The sequence below is a fragment of the Thunnus albacares genome, chromosome 14 (genome assembly GCF_914725855.1).
Source record: "Thunnus albacares chromosome 14, fThuAlb1.1, whole genome shotgun sequence".
Taxonomy (NCBI): Eukaryota; Metazoa; Chordata; class Actinopteri; order Scombriformes; family Scombridae; genus Thunnus; species Thunnus albacares.
This window is the reverse complement of record NC_058119.1, coordinates 14,123,190-14,146,607: the sequence shown is the minus strand read 5'-3', so window position 1 is coordinate 14,146,607 and position 23,418 is coordinate 14,123,190. Positions and strand designations below refer to the sequence as shown.

The 23,418-nt window shown below is 42.0% G+C and overlaps 1 protein-coding gene across 1 annotated transcript; it reads right to left on the bottom strand.

Moving 5' to 3' along the window:
* Nucleotides 1-35: 35 nt before the first annotated feature.
* On the bottom strand, nucleotides 36-23,052 carry antxr1d (ANTXR cell adhesion molecule 1d). The gene is made up of 18 exons (XM_044372487.1): nucleotides 22,579-23,052; nucleotides 17,399-17,470; nucleotides 17,244-17,315; nucleotides 16,867-16,948; nucleotides 16,241-16,271; nucleotides 16,080-16,153; nucleotides 15,450-15,518; nucleotides 15,283-15,363; nucleotides 15,116-15,176; nucleotides 11,160-11,258; nucleotides 10,604-10,673; nucleotides 7,108-7,186; nucleotides 6,748-6,843; nucleotides 6,620-6,658; nucleotides 5,961-6,059; nucleotides 5,710-5,874; nucleotides 5,516-5,596; nucleotides 36-1,280 (listed from the first exon to the last, which is right to left on the bottom strand). Exons 1-18 carry the CDS (start codon nucleotides 22,734-22,736, stop codon nucleotides 975-977), a joined length of 1,734 nt encoding a protein of 577 aa, XP_044228422.1. The 5' UTR covers nucleotides 22,737-23,052; the 3' UTR covers nucleotides 36-974.
* Between the last annotated feature and the right edge of the window lie 366 nt (nucleotides 23,053-23,418).

Sequence of the window (23,418 nt, the reverse complement as noted above, 5' to 3'; positions counted from 1 at the left end):
AATATCTATGAAAGAAATCGCTGCCAAGCAGCACATAAAAAACATTTAGTTTATTGGAGACAGACACAAAAAAAAGTTGTTAATACAGAAATAATGCAAGTGATCATTTCAGTCAATAAATGCAGTATACAGGAGGATCCTGACGATATGAATTTACAATGCAATCGTTCACTTGAAGGTGTTAAAGACCACAAATACATTAGATGTCATGCCAGAGTGTTTCCTTATAATTTTTTCCTATGAATGATTTCAAAACCCAGAAATCCACGTGATGCTGAATAAAACGGATGCAGACAAAGCCTGTAATAAAATAAATAAAATATGTAGAAACTGCCCTGCAGTTGCAATAAGATCACTGAACTAAATTTTAACTAGGATGTAGAAAAGTTTCTTTGATTGAAAAGGTAAAATGATGCATAAGTCATAAGATAGTGTACATTTAAAAACCAGCGCGCCAACATCACCAACATTCAAATCATCTTTCACCACATCCTCACTCAACATTATCATGCCATGCAAAATAAAACACCAAATGAACAAGCTAATTTACCATCACTGTTATACATACACAACCTCTTACAGTCTAACTTTCTAAAAGCAACACATTTCTATGCATGAATTGTTTTAGTTGAATTTCTAGAAAGGACAGCACTTACTCTTCCCCCTTTAATCAATATATGTGCAGGCTTAATCAAGTTACTACATGCTTTTTTATATAATCTATTTGTTTTTTCTTACAAAAATGTTATCTTTGATGAAACTCAGTAGCTGATTTTGATATCAAGATAAATATTTTATTTGCTGTCCAGCAACAAAGCGCAGAGCTTCATGTCAAAGCTCCTGGCTTACAAGATTTCACACCTCTGCTGTCACTGAGTCTTCAGGGTGAAAGGAGGACATGTTTTTTTTTTGTTTTGTTTTGTTTTTAGATGAATAGATGTATCATTTGATTACTGGATGTCCTCTCTTCATCATCAGAGCTGGGGTGGGGGTCGAGACGGCGGGGGTCCTGGTGGCCCTGGGGGTGCACGAGCAGGGGGTGGACCTGGAGGGGGTGCGCGGGCGGAAGGTGGTGCGCGGGCGGGGGGTGTGGTGCGGGGCCCTCTGGATGGAGGCTTTGTACGGGGGACAGAGTTGGAGACCAGAGGTTGCTGTTCGGCAGGCGGAGGAGGAGGAGAAGGGGGAGAAGGAGGCAAGGGAGAGTGTTGTGTGCGAGAAGGAGCCTGGTTGTTGGTGGTGGACTCTCCAGCTTTGACACGTTGGAACTGTATACAGCGACCCTGCAAGACAGACGGAGTGTTAAACCACAACTGCACATCGTCATTTCAGTGCAGAATACAGATTATAATGCAGTGCGTCTTTGTGTGCATTTTTTTGTGCAAAATCAATGAGTCTCTAAGATCCACCAGCCAAAGTAGTTTGTGTGAGTCTTTTCCCAGCTTCTGCTGACAGAGGCGTGTGTGTTTGAGGCCCCAGAGGGAGCACAGAGCTTCTTCTGTCCGCACCTGCACCACAATAGCTGTGATGCTAGCAAAGACGGGCACTGACAGAGTTATCACACAGACACACACACACACACACACACACACACACACACACACACACATGCTTTTGCAGTTTGCAGCTTTCCCCATTTCCCCTCCGCCTCTCTTGATGCAGAACAGAAAGTGGTTTATGTCTCTTATGTGCTTGACTTGTTGGAATGTAAAGGGGGGATTTCAATATCTCCACAATAGTTAACAGAGGCCCCTTAGCGTTTAACATAATTTACAAGTCTGGGAGAATGGAACGCTTCTCTTATTGTTCTCATTGATGGTTTTCCTCTATGTTCGCTGCATAGCCTCCTGGTGCAGACACACACACACATACACACTTAAAAACACAAATTCTTGTCTTGCTCAGTCAATGTGTGAAGGATGGGAAGTAGGTCTCTGTGTCACAGACCCTTGGTGGTCTGATTATAACACCTTATTAAACAGAGAGGCCCTAAAGTCACACAGGGGCCATTAAGAGGACCCAAGCAGCAGTAGCTTTGTGACTGAGGGAGCCATTGTGTGTATGTGTGTGTGTATGAGGGGTACGTAATTGATTTGGGGGCAGCCCGGTTGGGGTAGTGGGAGGAGGTGACTGCTTCGGTCTTGTCACCGGGCTGCGGTGAAAGGGCCAGTTTGTGAGCAGCAGAGCAGCAGCACAACACCAGAGAGAGCATATGGACACAATGAGAACACAAGCTCATGAATATGAGTGTGTTTGCATGTGTGTGTGTGTGACTGTAAGCATGCCTCCACCAGAACATATGGCCTGAATGAAATCTCAGCCTCATGAATAACAGAAACAGAGGGAGAGAAAGGTTAGAGGGGAAGCTGCAAGAGAGCACTACAGAACATACAGTTGGTTTGGAATAGAGCGGCGATGAAAAAGTGGAGAAAAGAAGAGTTTTTTTTTGCAGATATGTACATAGATGAGTTGTATGAGAGGTCAGCAATGTGTCACTTGTGATGGTAAGACTCCCCTGCGTGTCCCTTTGGCTGTAACGTCTGTCACAGCTTTGCTTCCCCTCTTGGCGATTGTTTACTTCAAACCCTCAACTCCTTTTTTGGAGAAAAATAAAACCCTAAAACACCTCCAGCATTCCTCTTCACACCATTCCTCTGTCTAGCCCTTGTTCCTCTTTCCATGCCTACAAGACTATGCCCTTCCCTAACACACATACACACACACACACAGCTGATAGGTTCGTTTACAGGGAAATGATGCTTGCGCACACATACATTTGTCACCATTATAGTAAGGAAAATGGGAGAAAGACAGGGAGAAAGAGGGGAGACACACATCTAACCTGACAGCTCTTGCCTGTCACCTCATATGACATTATAGCAATCCACTTGCATAAGGAATATGCTCCACGTGCTCTCACAGAAGAGTTATCACACTTATCAGGATAAAAAGCCTGAATTGTATAGATCAAGCATTAAATGGTCAGTCCAACCAAATTACATTTCACTCTAGTGGTATCAAACTGTGCAAGATAGTTTTGGGTTTATCTGATATGGGTTTGAAATATTTGTCTCTTGAGATTTCTGCCTTCACACAGGTGACGGTGAACAGATTTTCGTTTGTGGTGCTAACTAATTCAACAGTAATATGTTACAGACCTTGCTTATTTCCATTAACCTTCATTATATTGGGGTGGCGGCTGAAATCTCACAGATCTCAAAACTTGGGCAAATAAAACCAAAACTATGTGCATTACTAAATGCTACATGAGGTAAGTGAGAAAATATTTTTTTTTTAATTTAGGGTGAACCAAGCCTTTAAGTGCTGTGATGGGGGGGGGGGGGGGGGAGTCTGTGTGTGAGGACGGAGGGATGGTGGCCGCCCTCTGGTCTGTGCTGTGCTGTGTGATGGGGCCATCAGTGCCATCAGCTCTGGGGACAAAAGAAGGGAATCTCTTCTGTCACAATATGGCTCGTGGCCTTTCAACTCCCCATCTGTTTGTGTGACGCTCGCTCAGGAGAGTTGACACACAACTTACAGTGACACCACATGCATGTACACACACACACACACACACACACACACAGTGCAGACACATGTAATGCAAACAGAGAGTGTGGCAGAAACTGGCAGCCCGCTGATGGCCGTTTGCAGAGGCAGTGAAGTAGGAGTAATGTGGGGAGAAAGCAGGACGAGCTCCTCCTGAGCTGCTGGTTAACAAGCCGCATTGAGGAGTCTGATCCATGCTAGTTATCGCTGTGCTTTTTGCCACCTTGTTGTAATCCGGCTGCACTGTTGGTCATTAGGGCTGTGCATCAAACTTCCTCCGATTTTAGGTAACAGCAGAAATGTGTCCGCAGTAGTGAGTATCAAAAATAGTCAAGTACGCCAAAGGTTGGCATTGAATGTTGTTCAGATTCATATAATCCTTTTTATGTATTCTTTGATCGGCTAGTTTCTGATTTACATCTATGACTATTTCAAGATTTACATACAATTTTGGCAGTTTTATACTATATTGTATGTATTATTTCTTGTACAGAACCTTGTGTTTAGATATTTTGCATTTAAGACTTTTGGCTTCTTTTGCAAAATAAAAAACATTGATATTTCTCTTAAAAGTATAATTTAGATATTGGTACTGAACTTCAGATATTGTATTTGCATTAGTATCGAATTTCAAATGATAAGTTAACCGAACCTATTTGACGTACAGATGCAGTTATTTGCTTTTGCAGAGATTTGAGGAATTGTGAAGAATTCACTTTGAGTGACTTTTTCAGGCCATCGTTGTCGTTCTTTCATGTCCGATATGGTTATTAGCACATTTCTGAGCAAGAATCTTGCTTGTAACAAAAGTGGATTTTTTTCCCCCTCATTTCTTTCCATGTGAGAAGTAGCATTTTATTTTCCTCAGTTAATGGCGCGTGAAGGGAGTGGCGGGGGTCATTGTTGAGCGTCTCTGTGAACCGCAGACCCACAGAAAGTGTCTGACAAAGACTCTAGAAACTTCTGTCTTGACAGAGATTAATTGTGCTGTTTAGAGAATAAAAAGATTCCAAGATGGAAAAAAGGGATAAAACCATTGATGACCACTTTTACAGACTCCAAATACAGTAGACACACACACACACACTGTTACACAGTAAAGATGAATCATCCTATACAAAGAAAGAATCAATAAATTCTGCAGTGATATGACTGAGGTATGAGAAGCGACAATGAAACCATTTACAACGGAGCAGATGTTTCACCATGACAACCAGTATGATGATGAAAACATGTCTGTGGGGTTATGGGATGCAATACACAAGGCCATGGTTAGATAAAAAGAGCCGCCCTGCTCTGCCTGCTCTTTTTAGTTCTGGCTCGCAGTGATGTCATGATTTAGGACTTTGCAGCAGCGTTTCAACAAAACGTTACATGAAACTTAGTAAATAAAACCTGATTTGACAGAGTAGTTGTACTTTTAAATTATAATCATCACGTGAAAGTAGAGAGTGTGTAACATGCTATTTGGAGACTCGAAAGAAACCCGGTCATTTTCTAGGAGTCACAGGGAATTCTCAATGAAGAGTACAGAAGAGTACAGTACTCCTTGTGCTTGAACAATGGCAGCTTTGATGAGGAGAGTGGTATCAGTGGCTCATTCACTCACTCTGTGTGTGTATGAGTGTGTGTGTAGAGAATCAGTACTGAGCTGCTGCCGTGTACATGTTGCTCACTGACAAGTGTTGTCTTTATGCAATGTGATAGAAGGAAAGAAAGAAAGAAAGAGAGAGAGAAAGAATGCAGATGCTCAATTGTTCCCCCACAGAGACAGAAAACACTTTCTGTACCCTTTAATGTGCTCTTAAAAAGCTTTTAAGTGGTAGTTATCCACAGCAGAATCCCCAAAATTACACATAATTACAGTTTTGTATCAGTTATTATGCCTGTTTTTGGTTGACTGGATCTTTTAGTCGTGTTTTCGATGCAGATAAAATGAAATGTGACTGCAGTTGAGAGGCAGGCTCACCTGGTCTCCAGGCTGTGGTCTCATCAGGGATACCTGATCGTAACCTCTCCTAAACAGAGCCCACAGAGCGTCTAGCTTCCCCTGGACACAGAGAGAAACAATGAACGAAAACAAATATTTCAAAGAGGGGATAAAAAGTAAATACACTTTAATACACACGCAACATTTAAAGAGCAATCAGAAAAAAGTCGAACCTTTATGGGTGTGTACCACCTCCTCTGCTGTGGGGGGCGGCGGGGAGGTTTTCGAGGCTTGGGCTCATAAGGTTCAAACTCTTGCTCAGGCATCTTTACAACAGCATTTTTAGGTTTGTCCAGCTTAGCTCCTTCCTCAGTGGACCCCTTCTCCCCCCATCGCACCTGGGAAAGATTAAGTGAGAAAAGCATTGTTAAACTGTACTATAATGTGTTGAAAAATGTAGAAAGTTGTATGTGTGTGTGTGTACCTCCATGCGTTTGATGCCACCCACTCCTCGTCCTCCATAGTAGGAAGCATCTACTGTGGGCCATCTCTTCTTGGGCATCCCGTCCTCATCATCTGATTCCTTTGAGTAAAACCAAAATAACATGACACAGATCATAGTCTCCAAAACATACTAATACTTAATACTACCATTACAACAAGAACAGTAATGTAATGCTTGTATTCTTGTATAGATCTGTCATTACAATGAATAGTAACAATTAAAGGGGACATATTATGCACATTTACAGGTCTATATTCTTAATCTGGAGTTCTACTGGAATATCTTTCTATGATTTACAGTTCAAAAAGTCCTTATTTAACTCATACTGACCCTTTATGCAGCCCCTTAGTTCAGCCTCTGTCTGAAACAGGCTGTTTTAGTTCCTTTCTCTTTAAGACCCCCCTCCTGATGAGCCCACACTGTTCTGATTGGTTAGCTTCCAAAAGCTAAGTCACCTCCAACTTCTGGCAATCGGGAAGCTACGTCAACAAACCTTTTACCATATTTAACATGGATATCTGATATCATAACAGTATTAATTTAAAATAACATAAAATAACAGAAAACCACAAAAAGCATGATATGTCCCCTTTAAAGAAAAGCAAAGTCAAGTCAGCTTCATTTAGCAGGTGTCTTACAGGCTCTGGAGGAGGAGGGGGTGGAGGTTCTTTGATCACCTGAAGATTGAAGAAAAAAAAACCATTCATGTCACGAGGAAAACTAATGACCGCAAGCTAAAATGTTGATGTCTGAGGTACAAACTTACCACAGTGCAGCAGAGAGGCCAGAACCACCACATCAGCAACAGACCCAACAACAGGAACACCACCAGCAGCGAAATCAGCACGATGGTACCATCAAACTACATGAAAACACAAAATGACTGGATTAAAGACTAAACTCAACTGAAAGACAATAGAGAAGAAAAAGTGAAAATGAAAAGGCAAAGTACTCACAGCCTCCTCTGATGACAGACACAACAGAGGAGACCTCAGAGTGGAGAGAGGAAGAAGACTGGAGAAAATAAGAAGTTTGAAGGAAGTTTAATCAAAGTGGGCAGCAAGCCAGAGGGTAATATCATTGTGTGTTGTTGTGATAGTGCAGACTGTTCACAGTTTGTACTCACACATTCGGTAGTAGTGATGTGAACCGAGCTGGTGATGTAGGAGATGCCCTCGTTCATGCTCACCTGCAGGTAGATCACCCTGCAAAACAAACTTGTGTCACAGATATGCATACATCTGCTTGCGTGCACACTCCAACGGCCTTGTTTCAGCTACTGCAGAAGCTCGCCCGAGGTGTCAAATACATTCCTTCATCTTCTCTGTCCATACTTGCTGCCTTATAAGCACACAAACATGCTGACATAGACACAAAGCCTTTAAAGAGGTCAGGGAGTTCTCCACCCACAGAAGGAATCTCTTCTGTTTGGATCAGACCCAGACCTCTAATGTGGAAACCACAGACAACTAAATGACTTCTTACTCCATGGTATTCAGCACTGTTATCTGCAGCTATAACTGCACAGTGATAGGCAGGACAGAGACAAGAAAAAGTTATATTTTTTGGATGTGAAGATGACAGGATAGCAGTAGCGAAAAAGACAGATGCAAATTTAGTTGACAAGTTATTCATAAAGCTCGTAAGAAAGAGATAAAAACAAGACGTGTTAGCCAAAAAGGCTTGAGAGGGTGGAAACAGCAGACAGCTGGATTGTAGTTATAGGTTTGGAAAAGAATGGAGAAAGGTTTCTTGTGCTGTGCTTATGGTTTGGGGGGACAGAGACAAGGGGGGTATTGAGCTCTAGGTTTAGATTTGAGGAGGGGGCGACAGGGGGGAGGTCACTGCAAGGTGGGGGGGCCAGTGGAGAGGAAACAGAGAGTGGGGGATGGTAGGAGGAGGGCCTTTCCTGTTCTACATCCATTCAAAGCTGTCTCTCCCTTGTGAGACACCCCCCCACCCTCCACTTCCTCAATCACTGACACTCTGTTTTTACCTCCTCGCCCCCTCCTGTATCCCGACCATACCACTGTAACTTGTCTTATAACTCATGCTGTCACTGACAGAGTAGGAAATTGGCGGTGCAGGTGCCACTCATCTTTTTTTCTTCTTCTTCTCTCCCCCTTTTCTATTTTTCTGCCCCCTCCCCTCCCCATCATATGGTCAGCCCTCCTTTCAGGCAGGCAGGGGGACACGGTGCTATCAGCTCCTCTCTGACAGAGAGATCTCAGCCCCTATCAATCATCAATCTGCCCACTATATCTGTCTTTGCCCTGTGTGTGTGTGTGTATGCATGAGTGCAGGAGGGGGAGCCGCATCCGGAAGGTTCCCAGTCAACACAGATTTGCGTGAAGGCGCCATCAATGACTTCATTATAGGCGACAAGGCTCGGATGGAACAGGAGGTGAGTGAGGGTCTTTGGTGTTTGGGTGAAGAGGTGATGCTGGGAGCTGGAGTCCCTAAGATCATATGTACAGACCTTAAAACCCCAAAACAGGAAACAGTTCCCCTATAATGTGATCTCACATGTAAGAGTGATTTTCAGGACTGCGTCATTATTTTCATTATTGATTAATTGATTGATTATTTTGAAAAATAAAATAATCATCATACTATTCATATTATCTGTAATTATATATAAGTGAATGTGAAAAGCTTATAATTATTTTACTACTATAGTGATTTTTTCCTCCCTGTATTATTTAATATGTAAGTGGTCTTTGTATGAGTGAGTCATGAATATTTTTTGTTTGATTGACTGGTGCTGCAATAATGAACGTCAACAGCTGAGCTTGAAGCTTCACTCTTGAGCTTGAAAACAACAGCTTCACTGTCAACACAAGGTCCACTTTCTTGGTGTTTCATTATGAGCAACTCCATCCACCAAGGAGGCCACAAGGTCTAGTTGAAAGCTTCAGATAAAACCAAGTAAGTGGGATGGTGGGATGGTGCTGTCATCTTGGTTGTTATGTTGTTGGGTTCTTCTGATTATGAATCTTGAATTTTTTGTGCTTTTGTTTCTATATTCTTTTTTTCTCTTCAAAAGAGAACTTATCAATAGAACTTTAATAATAAAAGAAAATAGGAAAAATATCCATCACAATTAACATAATAACCCATAAAAATGCCTTCAAGTCACTTGTTTTGTCTGACCAACTGTCCAAAATCCAAAGGTTTTCTATTTACAATGACATGAAGCAGCCAAACTTCACATTTGGGAAACTGGAACTAATGAAAGTTTAGCATCTTGCTTGGTTTTAACTTAATTTATCTAAATCTAATCTTGGATGAAGAGAAGTAGGACTTTGTTGAGAGGACTACAAAATAGTCTTATTTCTGATCATTTTGTACCACAAACACCTGACTAGCCTGCACAGCGGCACTCTTGTCTAACTACATATTTCCATATCTCTTTGTACGTTATTGCTCCACAGCCCAGAACTCATCAGCCAGCTGTTGGCCTCCTCTTTGGGCCCTTTAGCTATTCACAGCTGACTTCCTCTTTAGTAGCACGCAGGGTGTCAGCCAACACTGACTTTGTTCTAATGGGCTTCTGTTACATGGAAGGACGCCTCCTTCAGGCACCGTTGCAGTGCGTAATGATGCACCCTGTTCTGATCTGCTCTCAGGAGAAGCAGCCCAACCTGCGTAAAGCCATGTGGCCAACAACTGGACACAAAGGTAGAAACGGAGCCAGATGTCTTCTTGGTGGTGTAAGACGTGAATTGTTTTAATTATCCTTTTTCTGTCTTTTTGTCAATCCCCTAAGGCTTGTCAATGAGTTTCAATTCAAATTCCATGTGCCACATCTGCTATAACACGTGTGAGTGAAATGTAGCATGTCACAGAATCTTAAATCTTCCTGCAGCCACAGTGAGAAAACAAAATTCCTACTTCCCCATCTCTGAGGAGTAGTTCCCCATTAAAGCAGTACTTTTCACTGGCGGACAAGACAAGCTCAAATCACACTAGAAATCTGAGTGACATCAATAAGACAGATGATGACTGGGAGGTGTCTGAGGCCGTAGGCTGAAGTGTATAATTATGCACAGGACTGCAGGCAGCAGGGATGGGAAGGCTGCTGGGCCTCGGTCCTCTCCTCTCCGAGCTCAGCCTCGCAGCATCGCTCTGTCTGCCTCACAAGAAACTTCTACTCTGAATCACCCAGAGCAAAGTTGGAAGCCCTCGGAGGAAACTTTACACTGCCCCACCGACTCCACTCACACTTCCTCTCTCCCAAAGTGTCAGACAGAGATTGGGATACATCACACACACCCAAATTTACATACACACACACACACGTACACACACATAGGCAGTTGCGAAGGTCCTCTCCAGGAGGCTCTCATTAAGTCGTGTTCCTGGGCTCTACTCCTGTTGTCCCCTTGTGATTGGTGTCTGGCTTCGTTAGCTGTGACAAACACTGATTGATTACAGACACTCAATGACTTTGGCTCTAATTTCTTCAAGGACAGCAGTCTTCTGTGTCCACACCAAACTTGGCTGCAGCTGGCAAAGATCTGGGCTCTGAGTATTGTAGCTGTACATGGATAGTTTGGGGAATGGAGCAATAGTTGAGAAAACAGTGTGAGGGTAAGAGCCAAAGGAGACGTGCAGCTTACCTCCCGACTTCCTCTACGACAGGAGCAGGACAGAGAAGGAAGGTATCCTCTATTTCAGCTGGTCTCTCATCTGGAGAGGGAAAAAGAAAACCACGTTTTGTGGAGAAGAAATTTAAACATCTGCAGCCTAAACACAGTTCCCTCATTGCTATCCATTGCACAAACAAAACCAGATGCATCCAAATGAGAACTGAAACCATGAATCTAGTACAACAGTTTGCTGTAATAAGAAGCAATTAAAAGAAATTAATCCATTAGAATCCAGTGCTTCTTTCTGATGTTGAGTCCTTATGGTAAATTATTCTTAGCAGATTGAATACAAGTAAAGTGGTACAGCATATTAATTTCTAGGTTCATTATATATTGCAGTATAAAGCTTGCAGATTATTCTCAGCACGTACTGATATCAGGGGTATTTGAATGTCCTATGTAACTTGATTAATCAATCAGAACCTTTTGCATTTAATATTTAACACTAATTATTCCTTTTATCCTGAAAAAGTGCAAAAAAGTGACCTGCTCTTTGTGCGTGTGTGTATGCTGTTGCAGAACTTACCCATGGAGTATGTATCATTCAGTTTAAAGCTGCAGCGGACCTGGTCAGTGTTTCTGGCATGGAGAAACCCATTGCCTCTCACCACTACCTGGAAACGCTCTGAGACACAAACAAAAACAGTGCAGACACTGTCAGTAATTATTAGCAACTCTCTTGAGATGATGTAAAATGAGAGATGTAAAATATCTAAATTGGTCTCCTATTTGGCTTTAAAGTAAAGGGAAATTTCAGGTGTAGCGTTACGGTGAGTTCTGACAGCCATTCCCTTTCTTTCATGTGCTCAACATAAGCAGAAGAAATGCATGCAAGGCTCATTACTGCTTGTTTATATCTGTGTGCTTGTGCGTGTATATGTGGAAAGGCCATAATATGCTCCAATGGTGCTAATGCTGAAAGTGCTTCTATTCACAAATATCTCAGTATGTGCAGTAGCTAGAAGGAGTGTGAGTATATGTGTGTGTGTGTGTGTGTGTGTGTGTCTTTGACCTTTAGTTTCCCTGAGGCACGGTTAAAGCGCACTGACAGAGGCTTTCCAGCATATGCTGGAGTGTCTATGTGGCTGCTACCCAGCATATGTTAGAGAGCGGGAAAAAAACACTTGCTTAAAAACATGCCTGTAGGGCTGACAACAACACAGTGCTGTCAAAGTAGGTCTGACCTTACCTATGGCACCATGGCATGGCATTAGCACATGTGTGTGTTTGCAGATGTCTGCGTGAGGATGTAACTTGTACATACTGTGTGTGTGTGTGTGTGTGCTGTCTTTGTGTTTTTCTGTGGAATGTGTAAGCGTCTGCATGTCTACAGTGTGTGCATGCATGTGTTTGAACATGCATGAGTGTGTGTGTGTGTGTTTGTGGCTGTTTCCTCTAGCATTATGCTGACCAGCAGAAGCAAACATTCGCCACACCTTTAACTTTTAAAGCTCGAGCGTGAAGATCACTGGATAAAAACACAGGGAATGGGTGTATATGTGACAGTGCTTTCTAAAAGGTCAGACGAGTTGCTATGAAAAGTCATAAAATACTGATACACAAACAGAGGAAGAGCTGAGTGGAGAAAACACTGCTCACATGTTCACCATTACTGCACATCCCTACATGTTTGCAGATGCTGTAGAAATGAAAAGTGTGTATTTGCCAGTGGATGTTATCCAAGAGGAAACGTGGTGATGCACAAGACAGATGTAAACTGAAATTGAGCCCTCACAAAACAGGATGAAGTTGTATTACAAATACGATATACCTATTAGTTTATACATATCACTAAACACCTTGTAACTTAGTTTGTATTAACAAGTATGCAGCTGCAACATAAAAAGCTCTCTAACTCTCTTCAATAAACTGCTGTGCATGCTTATTTACATGTATCCAGTGATTTGCAACTTGCCATTTCCACAGCCAGCCTCATATTTCACATGGGTTTATACACACAAACACGCACACACAAACTTCTCATTACAGACAGCCTAATCATTTCCTGTTCACTCTGCCACTCCACCCTCTTGCCGCTTGAAAACATGACCACAACAATCAGAACCAACTATATAATATCAGTTAACTAGGACTGTATTCATTTTCACATAAACGGATGGTTTATGTAGTTTGCAGCCACAACAGCATGCAACTTAATTGGAAGCCTTAACACTAATTATTCCTAATGCTCAGTGCCTTTGCTGCTTTAACAGTTGTCCCCCTTTCACACAATGTTACTATCAAACAGCACAAGCTGAACTGTGACAGGGTGCATGTGCATATACACAAAAACGGACAACTTGGAAATAGTACATGGAAGATATTACTCTAATTTTTAGACTGACTCATTCAAATACTGATTCATGAGTCAAAAATTGTCTAATACCCTGTAATATCACATAGGGATCAGATTAGTTTCCATATCTTTTATATATCTAATCTTGATATATTAGTAATAGCTGTAAGCTCAGAAAACTCAATCTGAGAATCATCTACACACACCATGACACAAACACAAACACTGAGGCTTGATGGGCTAAAAGGTCAGTGCTGTCAGACACATGGTGGGCAGAGACTGGTGGTGCCCCGCTGACTTGTAAAACACATATGCTGCTGCCCTCTCCTCTCTGCTTTCTGCCTGCCTCTGTGGCCACATGTCCATTTACATCTACACCTGAACGTTTGACAAGGATTACATTTGTATGAACGTGTGTTTGTGTGTGGCTGTACACATGAACATGCACGTGCAGGCACTTGCGTGTGTGTTTGTGTGTGTGTGTGTGTGGAGTAAAGTGGGGTATGCCTTGTCCGACCGGCAGCTCTTCAATCACGTTAGTGCGACGGGACAGTGAAGGGCAGGGAGGGGCAAAGGAGGAAGGGACGACGGGGAGGAAAGGGTCAGACGTTAATGAAAGCAGCAATCTCTGCTGTCATGTTAGATATAAGGCCCAACTCTCACTGTGCTCACAGTATGTGTGTGTGTGTGTGTGTGTGTGTGTGTGTGTATGTGTGTGTGTGGAATCAGTGCTGTCATATCTGATAGTGTGGCCCAACGTTCACTGTCCAGTCTGATGGCCTGTTTGCAGGCAGCTCGGTTTGGTCACTTCACATCAATGTGAGGGACATGTGCGTACATGTGCTGAACATGTGTGTGTATGTGTGTGCACTAACTAAATGACATCTAAATGTGTGTGTGAGTGTGCGTGTGTGTGTGTGTGTGTGTGTAAAGCCTGTACGATAAGTGACCACATGGCAAGTGGAGAGAAAGACAAATAGAGAGACTGTCACAGTACCTATGTAATATGTCAGTATGTGTGGATGCAAGTAGATAGTTATATTTAAACTTTTGAAGAATCTTGTCCACAGTCTTGTTGCTCAAAATAACAACAAACTCTTGCAACATGCTGACCCGTGCTTGACATTCACAGTAGATACCATTATACTGCAAGAAATGTGTAAAGATCACAAGTTGTGGGTATTTTTACACAGTAAAATTTAAAGTCATTCATAAGCATAAGATGTGTAAGATAAGAAGTAAGCATTAAGGTCATATATTATTCATACACATAATTTGAAAACAAAGGCAAACGCAGCACAACATAATCATGTGTTCATTAATTAGGCCAGAATCAAGTCTTGATTAAAGTGGGTCTTTGGTTTCTTAGTTCACTGACCATTAGGCTGCTCATCAATCGAATAATAAATGAGGCTGTTGGAGGATATCTGAGCACATGTCTGGTGACATGCTGAGGTTCTGGCAACAGACCAGAGACTATAATTATCACGTGAGAACTGTGATTCCTTATCCTACCATCCTCATTTTTGTCCTTTTAGGGCAACTTTTGTTTTCATTGCTCGAAAAACCCTCCTCCTCTCCTCTCCTCTCCTATGCTCTGCTCTCCTCTCTTATAACCACACACTTTCCTGTCCTTCATATCCCATAATGGATGCTAATCTCCATTGGTTGCCCTGGTAGCACAACTGCAAATGCACTCTCTTAAGTGAGTCCTAATAAGGTCATGTCAAAGCTCATCCATCCTGCTGGCTACCAATAAAGGCTCCTTCACTGTCTCTGTCTAAGCTCAGCTCTTATCCTGTCTCTTACTTCCTTAAACAAGTTAAGGAGAGGAAAGGGTTGAAAAAGCTAGAATGTCTATTTAGCATATACGATGTGGCAAACTAGGCCAGAGAAGCAGCCATGCTTAAAGATTCCCGGCTAATTCCTCTGACCAACACCCGTTCCCCCTCCCTATTCTTTTTTTTTTTTGCACACATGCTGGGCTGAAGCAGCTATGCTAATTTCCCCCGGCCGTGAATGACAATACGCTCTCTGTCACTCCGCGGTCATAAGCGTCCATGCGATTACTCAACCTCATGTTCCACTCCAGAGGCTTTAGATGACTGTCATCTGACACAATCACACATCGTTGACTGCCCAGTGTCTTAACAAGGAGGGGAAACCTTGCTCCCCACACCTCTTACCTCCTGCACACACACTGGACGGCTCCGCTGCTAGAATCTCAATGCAGGACTTCTTGATGATCTGAGAGGCAAAAGGAGGAAAAAAACAATAGTATAATGACATAATATGATTTTGTGTGTTTCTCTGTGTGTGATGAGTGTATATGTGTGGTGTGTATTTGTCATACCGAGTCAATGATTCCCCTGAGGGCTTGGAAGCCTCCCCACACAGGAAACACATGTTCCACAGTGTCTGCAATAGTCGCAAGCTAGAAAACCATACAGACACAGAGAATCATTTGTATTTGCTTTGTTATGTAATTATATATCATCTGTATTCCTCTGAGGCTCCTACCTGGGTCTGGTTAAATTCTTTGACCCCTACACAGTAAACAATGGCGCCCATAGACCTGGCTCTCTGAGCCTGCAAGAAAAGAACAAATAAACCAAAAAGCAGTGAGCTTAAAGAGACTCTGGTAGGTAGGTATGGAGACATTTAAACATCCTAAAAACACACCAGGCTTTCAGTCTACACAGTAAGAAGTTTAGACAGGAAATAGACAAAATTATATACAGGCCTCATAGAAAAGCTCTGAAGTAGCATAATTACATACACTGCCACAAATGTGTCGTATTGGTTGAATATTGTTTAGTTTTAGTTTTACGTGAGCTCACTACAGAAAACTCAAATCGACCACATTGAAATGGCAACAAAGTACTGAATCTTTAAATTCATGTGAAACAATTAATGGAGCACCAAAGTCTTAGTGTATCAAAATTGCAGGCGCCTCAATCAAAAAAAAAAACAGTGAAATGATTTAATATGTCAAATGGAACAGTCTAAAAATATTAAAATCACAGAGAGCATCAACAGAACAGCAGAACAGAACAAGCAAGATATAATGGATATAAGAGTACAATAAACAAAAAGTTGCCAAGTGTTCACAATATTTTGCCCACCTACTCACTTGATATCACATCTTACCTCTCGCTGCGCTGTGTCAAACTGCCACTCATTCAGTTCTCCATCAGTCAGGGCGATGATAACACTGGCTGTCCCTGTAGAACACACAGATATCAAGTTCTCCAAACAAAACAATATACTGACTTAAAAGTAACGAGCAGCTCATACTGGACAGAGCTTACCTTGCTTCTCTTGATATATCTGCATATTGGCCTGCAATTACAAAGACAGAGTTACATCATTTAAGACTCTGCATCATGTTCAGATACTTAAGAACAAAATGAGTATGTTTTGAGACAAAATCCTGCTCTTGGAAGGAATCACAAATTAAAACGTGTCAAATTTCCCTTGTTATGTGTGTGTGTGTAGTCTGGCAAGGCAGCTCATTGGGACAGGTGTCATTTCAAGTAGAAAAAAGATAATTGATACGCTTTTGTTGCTGAGACATCGACATAAACTCTGTGTTTATCTGATTTCATCAATGCACTTAATGCACTTTATGTTGGCATAGAATTGGACTTTGCTTAAGGTTTTTGAACTTTGAAAAAAATGTTTTCTGTTCTGGAGATGGGCGGTGAAATTCTATGAGGTGAGAAATTGGCCACATGAAAAAGTGGAATCATGCTTCATTTTACATCTACAATGCCTGACTTGTTCACAGAGTTCAGGAGTTTCTAAAAACAGCAAGTAATTCATGATCAAAGCCACTCATCACAGTAATCTAATTGTCCCTGTTTCCAGCTGCCGAAAATAGAACTTATAAGATTTAGGCTCGGTCAGTGTTTTGGATCCTTAAATGCAGCCTTACCATCTCCAAGCCTAAGTTCATAAATGTGTCTCCTCCAGGGATTACTCTCCTCAGAGCCCTCAGGCCACTAGTGATGGCTTCCCTGTTGGGTAAACAGATACACAGCTTGATAAACTCCACCGGAAGAGAGCTCAAGAACTGGCTGCTCTTAAGAAAACAGATCGAGAAATATTCCCAATAGAACAAACACAGTAGGACTTGGGTGAAATTTGTATGCACTTGTATTTTGAGTTGCAAGAAAATCTGTACAGAAAATCTCCTAAGATTGTGAAAACGACAGACAAAGATAAACACGACAGCAGAAGACATGCCTGCATGTTATAGGGACACAGAGACCCACACAGCAGTTACAGATGTTGGTGAGGTGTCGGTCTTACCTGTTCTCAGTCAGTTTCATGACGATATTTCCTCGTGTGGAGAAGACTATGAAGGACATTCTCAGCATAGGGCTGCGAACATACAGTTGTTTCACATTAACACAGAAAAAAAGCACAAAACATACAGAAATGAGAATGACCAATGCTGAATGTACCTTATGAACTTCTCTGCCAACTGTTCAACAAAGGAGTAGATTTCTATCCAGTGATTCTTCACACTTCCAGACCTGAAAAATATCACAAACACAACATTCTAAGGAAACAATTATTGTTGCCCCAGACAGTTACAGTGAATACAATAACATGACATACAGGATAACTAAGAAACACAGTCAGATTTTACTGGAAGTTTGAGCGGACTCATTCTAAATAAATATTTTTTGTCTGTTAAACAGACCAGTACCAGTACAGTATTTTTTTTATCCATGCTAGCGACATGGCTTTAACAATGGCAAGGCCAGTGTGTTGGTTAGTCCACTTTGCTCCACACTATAATATCTCAACAGCTATCGGATTAATTGCAACGCCATTTTGTTGACAGACATTCATGGTGCCCAGAGGATAGATCCTACTGACTTTGTTGATCCTTTGACTTTTCCACTAGTGTCACCAGCAGGTTAACTTTTGTGGTTTTGAGTGAAATGGATGGACATTGGATGGACAATTTGTATACCCAAAGTAATCCAAAAAACCTGACAGGCTCCCTCTGGAGCCAGTGTTTGGTTTGTCTGTTCTGGGCTACTGTAGAAACATGGCAGTGCAACATGGCAGTGCAATTTATTTTCAGGTGATTATACACTAATCAAAACATACTTATGAATATTATATTCCATTTCTGCCAAGTCAGTTCCACTAGATGCCACTAAATACTACACACTGCACCTTTACTTAAGTATATTATTTGTAATCCTATTATAAAGTATTACCAACTTTTTCCCTAGCGCCTTCATCTCGTCAAAATTTGGATTTGTTCAGTCAAAACTAATGACATTCACCTCCAACTAAAGTGTATTTTAAGTGCTAATTAGCAAATGATAGCTTAACTCAGATAGCGAACATAAAAATACCTGCTAAACATCAGCATGTTAGCATGGTCATCATGAGCTTATTAGCATACTGATGTTAGCATTTAGTGTGACGCCTCAAACTTGGCTCCAGAAAACTGCAGCAAAATGTAAAAGTATTTGATGAATAATTCATAGTAATATTATGAATAATAGTGCTTTCATTTTTAAAGGATATGACACAACGGAGGTGGTGATAGGTACAAACTGGAATTAAAAGCCATGAGAAGATGTTTTATCTCCTACAGCCTTTTAGCAGGGACGGCTGGTGGCACAGGCCATATAGCTGGTCACCTGGGGCTCCAAATAAGGGAGGGGGCACCAAATGAGTGGGATGTGTTTTTCTTTTGGGTTTTTTTTCTTACAGACAGGTGTGCTTGCTTCTATACAGCTTTCAGAAATACGCACTTGTTCTTCCCTCTTGACATTTTCCTCTGTTTTTCCCTGTTGACTTTTGTCTGGTTTGATTTTCAAAGCCTTACCGGTTGGTCAGTTTTTGCCTGACAGCCACCAAACTTCATGTACTACCTCAGGTCATGCCACCAAATACTTGATTGAATCACACCTCGACCCTCTTGCCTTTTTGTCTGGAGGACTGGGAGGACTTTGTCTGGGCTGGAGGTACCATTTTTGCACTTTTTGGGGGCTCCAATCTAAAATCTCACCTAGTCAGGGCCAGCCCTGCCTTTGAAGACAGTTCACTGGCCGCTTAGTCACATTCCATCACGCCGGACTTTAACCTGTCAGTGGTGAGAGCTGCTGGTTAGCGTGCTACATGCTGCTGTGTACATGACAGTCTCCTTAATGAAGGACAGTCCCAGGGGGCCGCTAATGGGGGCTAATTGCTGCTGGGCCAGAGGGTTGAGGTTAGACAGGGACAGATGTAGTAGTCTGCCTCTAGCAGGGACGATGTAGCAGGCAGCTGGCCTGTGTGTCTCTGTGCGTGTGTGTGTGTGTGTGGTATCGGTGTTTATGTGAGCGTGCGTGTGACTGTGAGGGGGAACAGATGGTCCCAGAGAGCACAGCCAGTCTAACAACAGGTTGGGGGTCCGCAGAGTGAAAAGGCTGTGACATGAACAACAGAGGGACGCAGAAGTAGCACTCAGCAGGGGGTAAATGTGAGTGTGAGTGGATGCAATGACATCAAACAGCGGAGTTACACCAAGCTCAACAGAGGGAGGGTCTGTGTGTGTGTGTGTATGTAACAGGGTCATAAACAGAGAGAAAGTCTGAGCTGGTTAGAATCATGAAGGCTCTTTTGTACCTCCCTTTTAACCAGTCGCTTCCTGCTCCACTTATCCTTTTCCCTGAAAGTGAGGGCATGATAAAAGCCCCGAGTCTCCTGGGGAGGCTCAGGGCTTCACAATTTGACAAAACATCTTAATCTTATTTTAGTTTGAAGTAAGATTAACAGCGTTTATAGCAACAAACGCTCAGTTTCAAACCAGTGTACAGCACAGAAAGCAGTTTTTTCAATGCAGACTATGTGTATGAATAACTGAGGAGGCATTAACATTATTTGCCATATTATTAATCGCACATGTGGCAATTTTCTTAGTCAATTCATTGTTTAGGTCACTTATCAAGCAAATACCAAACATCTGCTGACATTCCTATTCTCAATACAAGCACAAATTCACAGTCAGTTCATGTTCAGTAAATACACTGTATCTTCACTCAAGGCTCCAGTTGTACATCATCCAACCAGTTCAGCAATTAGCCCTCACACTTACATTCATACTTTTGCATTATACAAGGGCAGAATCTGTTTTTGCTGGCAATTTGCCCTCCAGAGAACTTACATCAGTGAAAACAAATCTCTGTTTTGATCCCAGCCATTGAATACGACACCTATTATTCTATTTGTGGGTTACCAGACAGAGAGGAAGAATGCAGCCTGGTATTTGCTTCGGGTCAGACGTTGAGCGTAGGAATGTGGGGAACTGAAGGTGCTTTATTTTTTCTAATGTTCATATTGTGTCTACTGAGATGCTTCCAATAGAGCGCACGCACATTCTCCACTCAGCATGCCTCCTATCCCTCTGGACAGTAAAGCCACAGCCAAACATGTGGGTTGGACGCTGAAGAGGTGAAGAAAAACCCCCCACTAAAGCATTAGATTAGGTCATCGTGTGGCATTTAAGATCTGGAAAAAAAAAAAAGTAAGTCGTTGCCATCTCAGGAGAAAGAGCAGCAGCTTCCTGAAGGCCTGCTGAAGCATGCAGGTCCAGACGGTTAAAAAACAGGGGCCTACCAGGGGCTCGGCCATGCGTGACGTGCCGCACACCCCAGGGAGCTCCTAAACTTTTTGAAGCAAAGGGTAAAGACTGAAGAGCGGCTGACAGATGTTGCCGCGGACATCCGAAAGATCATCAAATGTACTGAAAACAAAGTGAAATGTCACTCAACGTGTACACCTCAAAGCTCATAGACGGTGAGGGAAGGGCAACTGAGGACATGCAAAAATCTTTTTTAAACAGTTACCTCACCTTAATCCTAAATGATATACACAGATACCACAGTGTTTAACTGCTTCCCCACAAATCTCTCAGTTATTCTTTTGAAAATATGATCTGTTCTTAACCCATTGTTCTTCTACACAAATAGGGGGCAAGAAAATCAACCATACCTTGTTTTTGTTTGTCATTCTCTCTCTTTCTTTCCCTCTTCCTCTCTCTCTTTGCTTAGCATGTTTTGACATGTCTGATCGTTCTGTGTCCATACACATAATCTCACCTTGCAACTCGAGCCAAGATATGACAAAAATGTCAATTATAATGTCTGAACAGCTACGGAGTCTGCAGCTGCAGAGATCACACACGGATAACTACTGGTACAAACTTACACAGCCTCAAAAAGCTGGCAAGAACATCTAGCTGACCATGTAGCCTGAAAAATCCTTCGATTATCAGATTCAGTCACTGAGGAATGTTTGTTGGGGCAGTGGCGGCCTAATGTGCATTCCTCCAAGCTAACAATTTGTGCCGTCTAATAAAATCTATTGAGTTTCAGGTGATGTGAGTGTATAAAGTAGCATATACATTCAAAGACTGGGTCAGGATTAATCTTAGAGTTGGTATTAATGTTAGAAATAGGGTCATGTGCATTATGGCGGCCTATAGAGGTCTAAAAGGCGTTCCAAGTAATCTCTGATTGAAATCAGTCTGGGGACCTTTGTTTGTCATCATCGCTCTCTCACACCCCATTTCCTCTACTGACGCCTATTAAACAAAGACAAACATACCCAAAAATAAGAAATGGGGTCATTTTAGGGTTAGTCTAAGATCAAAGTTAGAGTTACATTTCTAAAGATGTAGTAGCACCACTTTTATGATGTAGCCTATAAAGTATACTTCAAAAGAGGTTATTAAGTAATATGTTTAGAATAAAGGGAACTGTTCAAAATGTCTATTAGAGGTGTGATTCTGATGAATTAAGGAAATTAATTAATTAATTAATTAATTAATTAATTAATTAATTAAGGATCTATTTATAAGACAAAGCAAGTTATGAGGGACATGCACTATCCAAAAGAGATTTTTCACAACCTGACAACCCATTGATGTTGAAATAGCTGATTGATGAAGCATTAATAAACAGGCATTAACCATTAATAAAGTAATTTGTTACAACTCATAAGCTCCTATAAAAAATCCTGCAGGAAAACAATAGAGCAGGGACACCACTTTCAGACATCAATGGCCGGTTCAGGATACAGTCAGCTCACAGTAGATCACCATGCATGCAGGCCATATAGAAGCGCTGTGGGGCAGCTGCTGCAGCTGTGTCCGCAGGCGTCATCAGCCTGAAACTCAATCCATCCTGCTCGCCCAGCCCACATCCCGTGGCTCTGTTTGACTCACTACTTTGAACCGGACGAAGCGAATACCATGTCCCAGTGTCCGATAAATGCTTAGTAAAAACCCAGTATAAACGTGCTCATACAGACACTTTAATGTGAATGTTAAAATGGGGGGGTGGAGGGGGGGACAAAACAAATAACGTTAATCTGCCTAAAACACGTTATCTTGTTTGGGGTTGATTTTGTAATACAAAAAGTAATTTTAAACTGCAAAAATTAATTTAGAGGTTACCTTCCTATTTTACAAACTCAAACTTATGGGTGACTTTTCTCTTGTACCGTTACAACAACAGAGACGTGGAGGCTGAATGCGACTGATGCGCTCCGCGTTTCCAAACAACTGGGCGGTTGCATGGCAATGCGCAGCGATGAGAAAGTAACAAAGCCATAAATAATATCGGACACTCACTTGTCCAGGACAAAATAGAGGTCGAAGGCGCCCTGACAGGACCTCTCCTCCTCCTCCTCCTGTTGCTCTCCCTGCAGCTCTCCTTTCACCGACACATCGAGAATGAAAATTCCCAGCAAAGCCAAAGCGAGGAACATGCGAGTCTGCGTCCTCGCCATCTTTCCCGGTTATGTTGACTACTCCAACACTGTGACAACTAAAGATCTTCACATTTTCTCTCTATCATCTGCTTCTTGAATCGACTGTGCGTCTTTATCGCGTTGTTTCTCGGTGTTCTGCTCTGTTAGATCGAGGGCATTCACCCCTGCAGGAGTCTTGTTTCAGTTTAAGCCGGGCTCTGTCTCCAAGTCTTCGCTTTCAGATCAGAAAAAAAAAAAAATGCATTGAGGCAGGGCAGGATGGAGGAGAGGAGCGACACCCGAGGAGAGATACAAAACTCCACTTTCCCACAGAAAAAAATGCCCCACAAAGTATGCAGAGTCCCTGCTGTCTGAGGTGGGATTATCCAAAGTACAGACTACTTTAAGAAGGAAAAAAACACAATCAAGAGTGTCTTTAAATAAGCCTGATCGTTTCTTGTTTGTTCATTTTTAAACTATTCAGAGAAAGATGTCATAATGTACTGCACATAATTAATTAAGATTCAGTTCAATTGTTTAATTGCGATTTTTATCTCACTACGAATAATTTAAGGATTATTTAGAATGTGTCCAAAGCAGGATGGTCTCATGGGGTCGAGAGTTAGTTGTCGTATTTAATTAATTTATCGTTTTGTGCATTGATTTGAATAATCGATAATTTAGTAATTTGTTGTACCAAGGATTTTGTGTGTTTTTTTTA

Bases quoted from the DNA above. Each gene is read 5' to 3' on its own strand.
- antxr1d (XM_044372487.1), bottom strand. From the start codon at position 22,736: ATGGCGAGGACGCAGACTCGCATGTTCCTCGCTTTGGCTTTGCTGGGA. The intron at 7,187-10,603 runs GTAAGCTGCACG...TTTGTTTTGCAG, and splicing joins GTCGTAGAGGAAGTCGGGAG to GGTGATCTACCTGCAGGTGA. The intron at 5,597-5,709 runs GTTCGACTTTTT...CTCTGTGTCCAG, and splicing joins GGTGGTACACACCCATAAAG to GGGAAGCTAGACGCTCTGTG.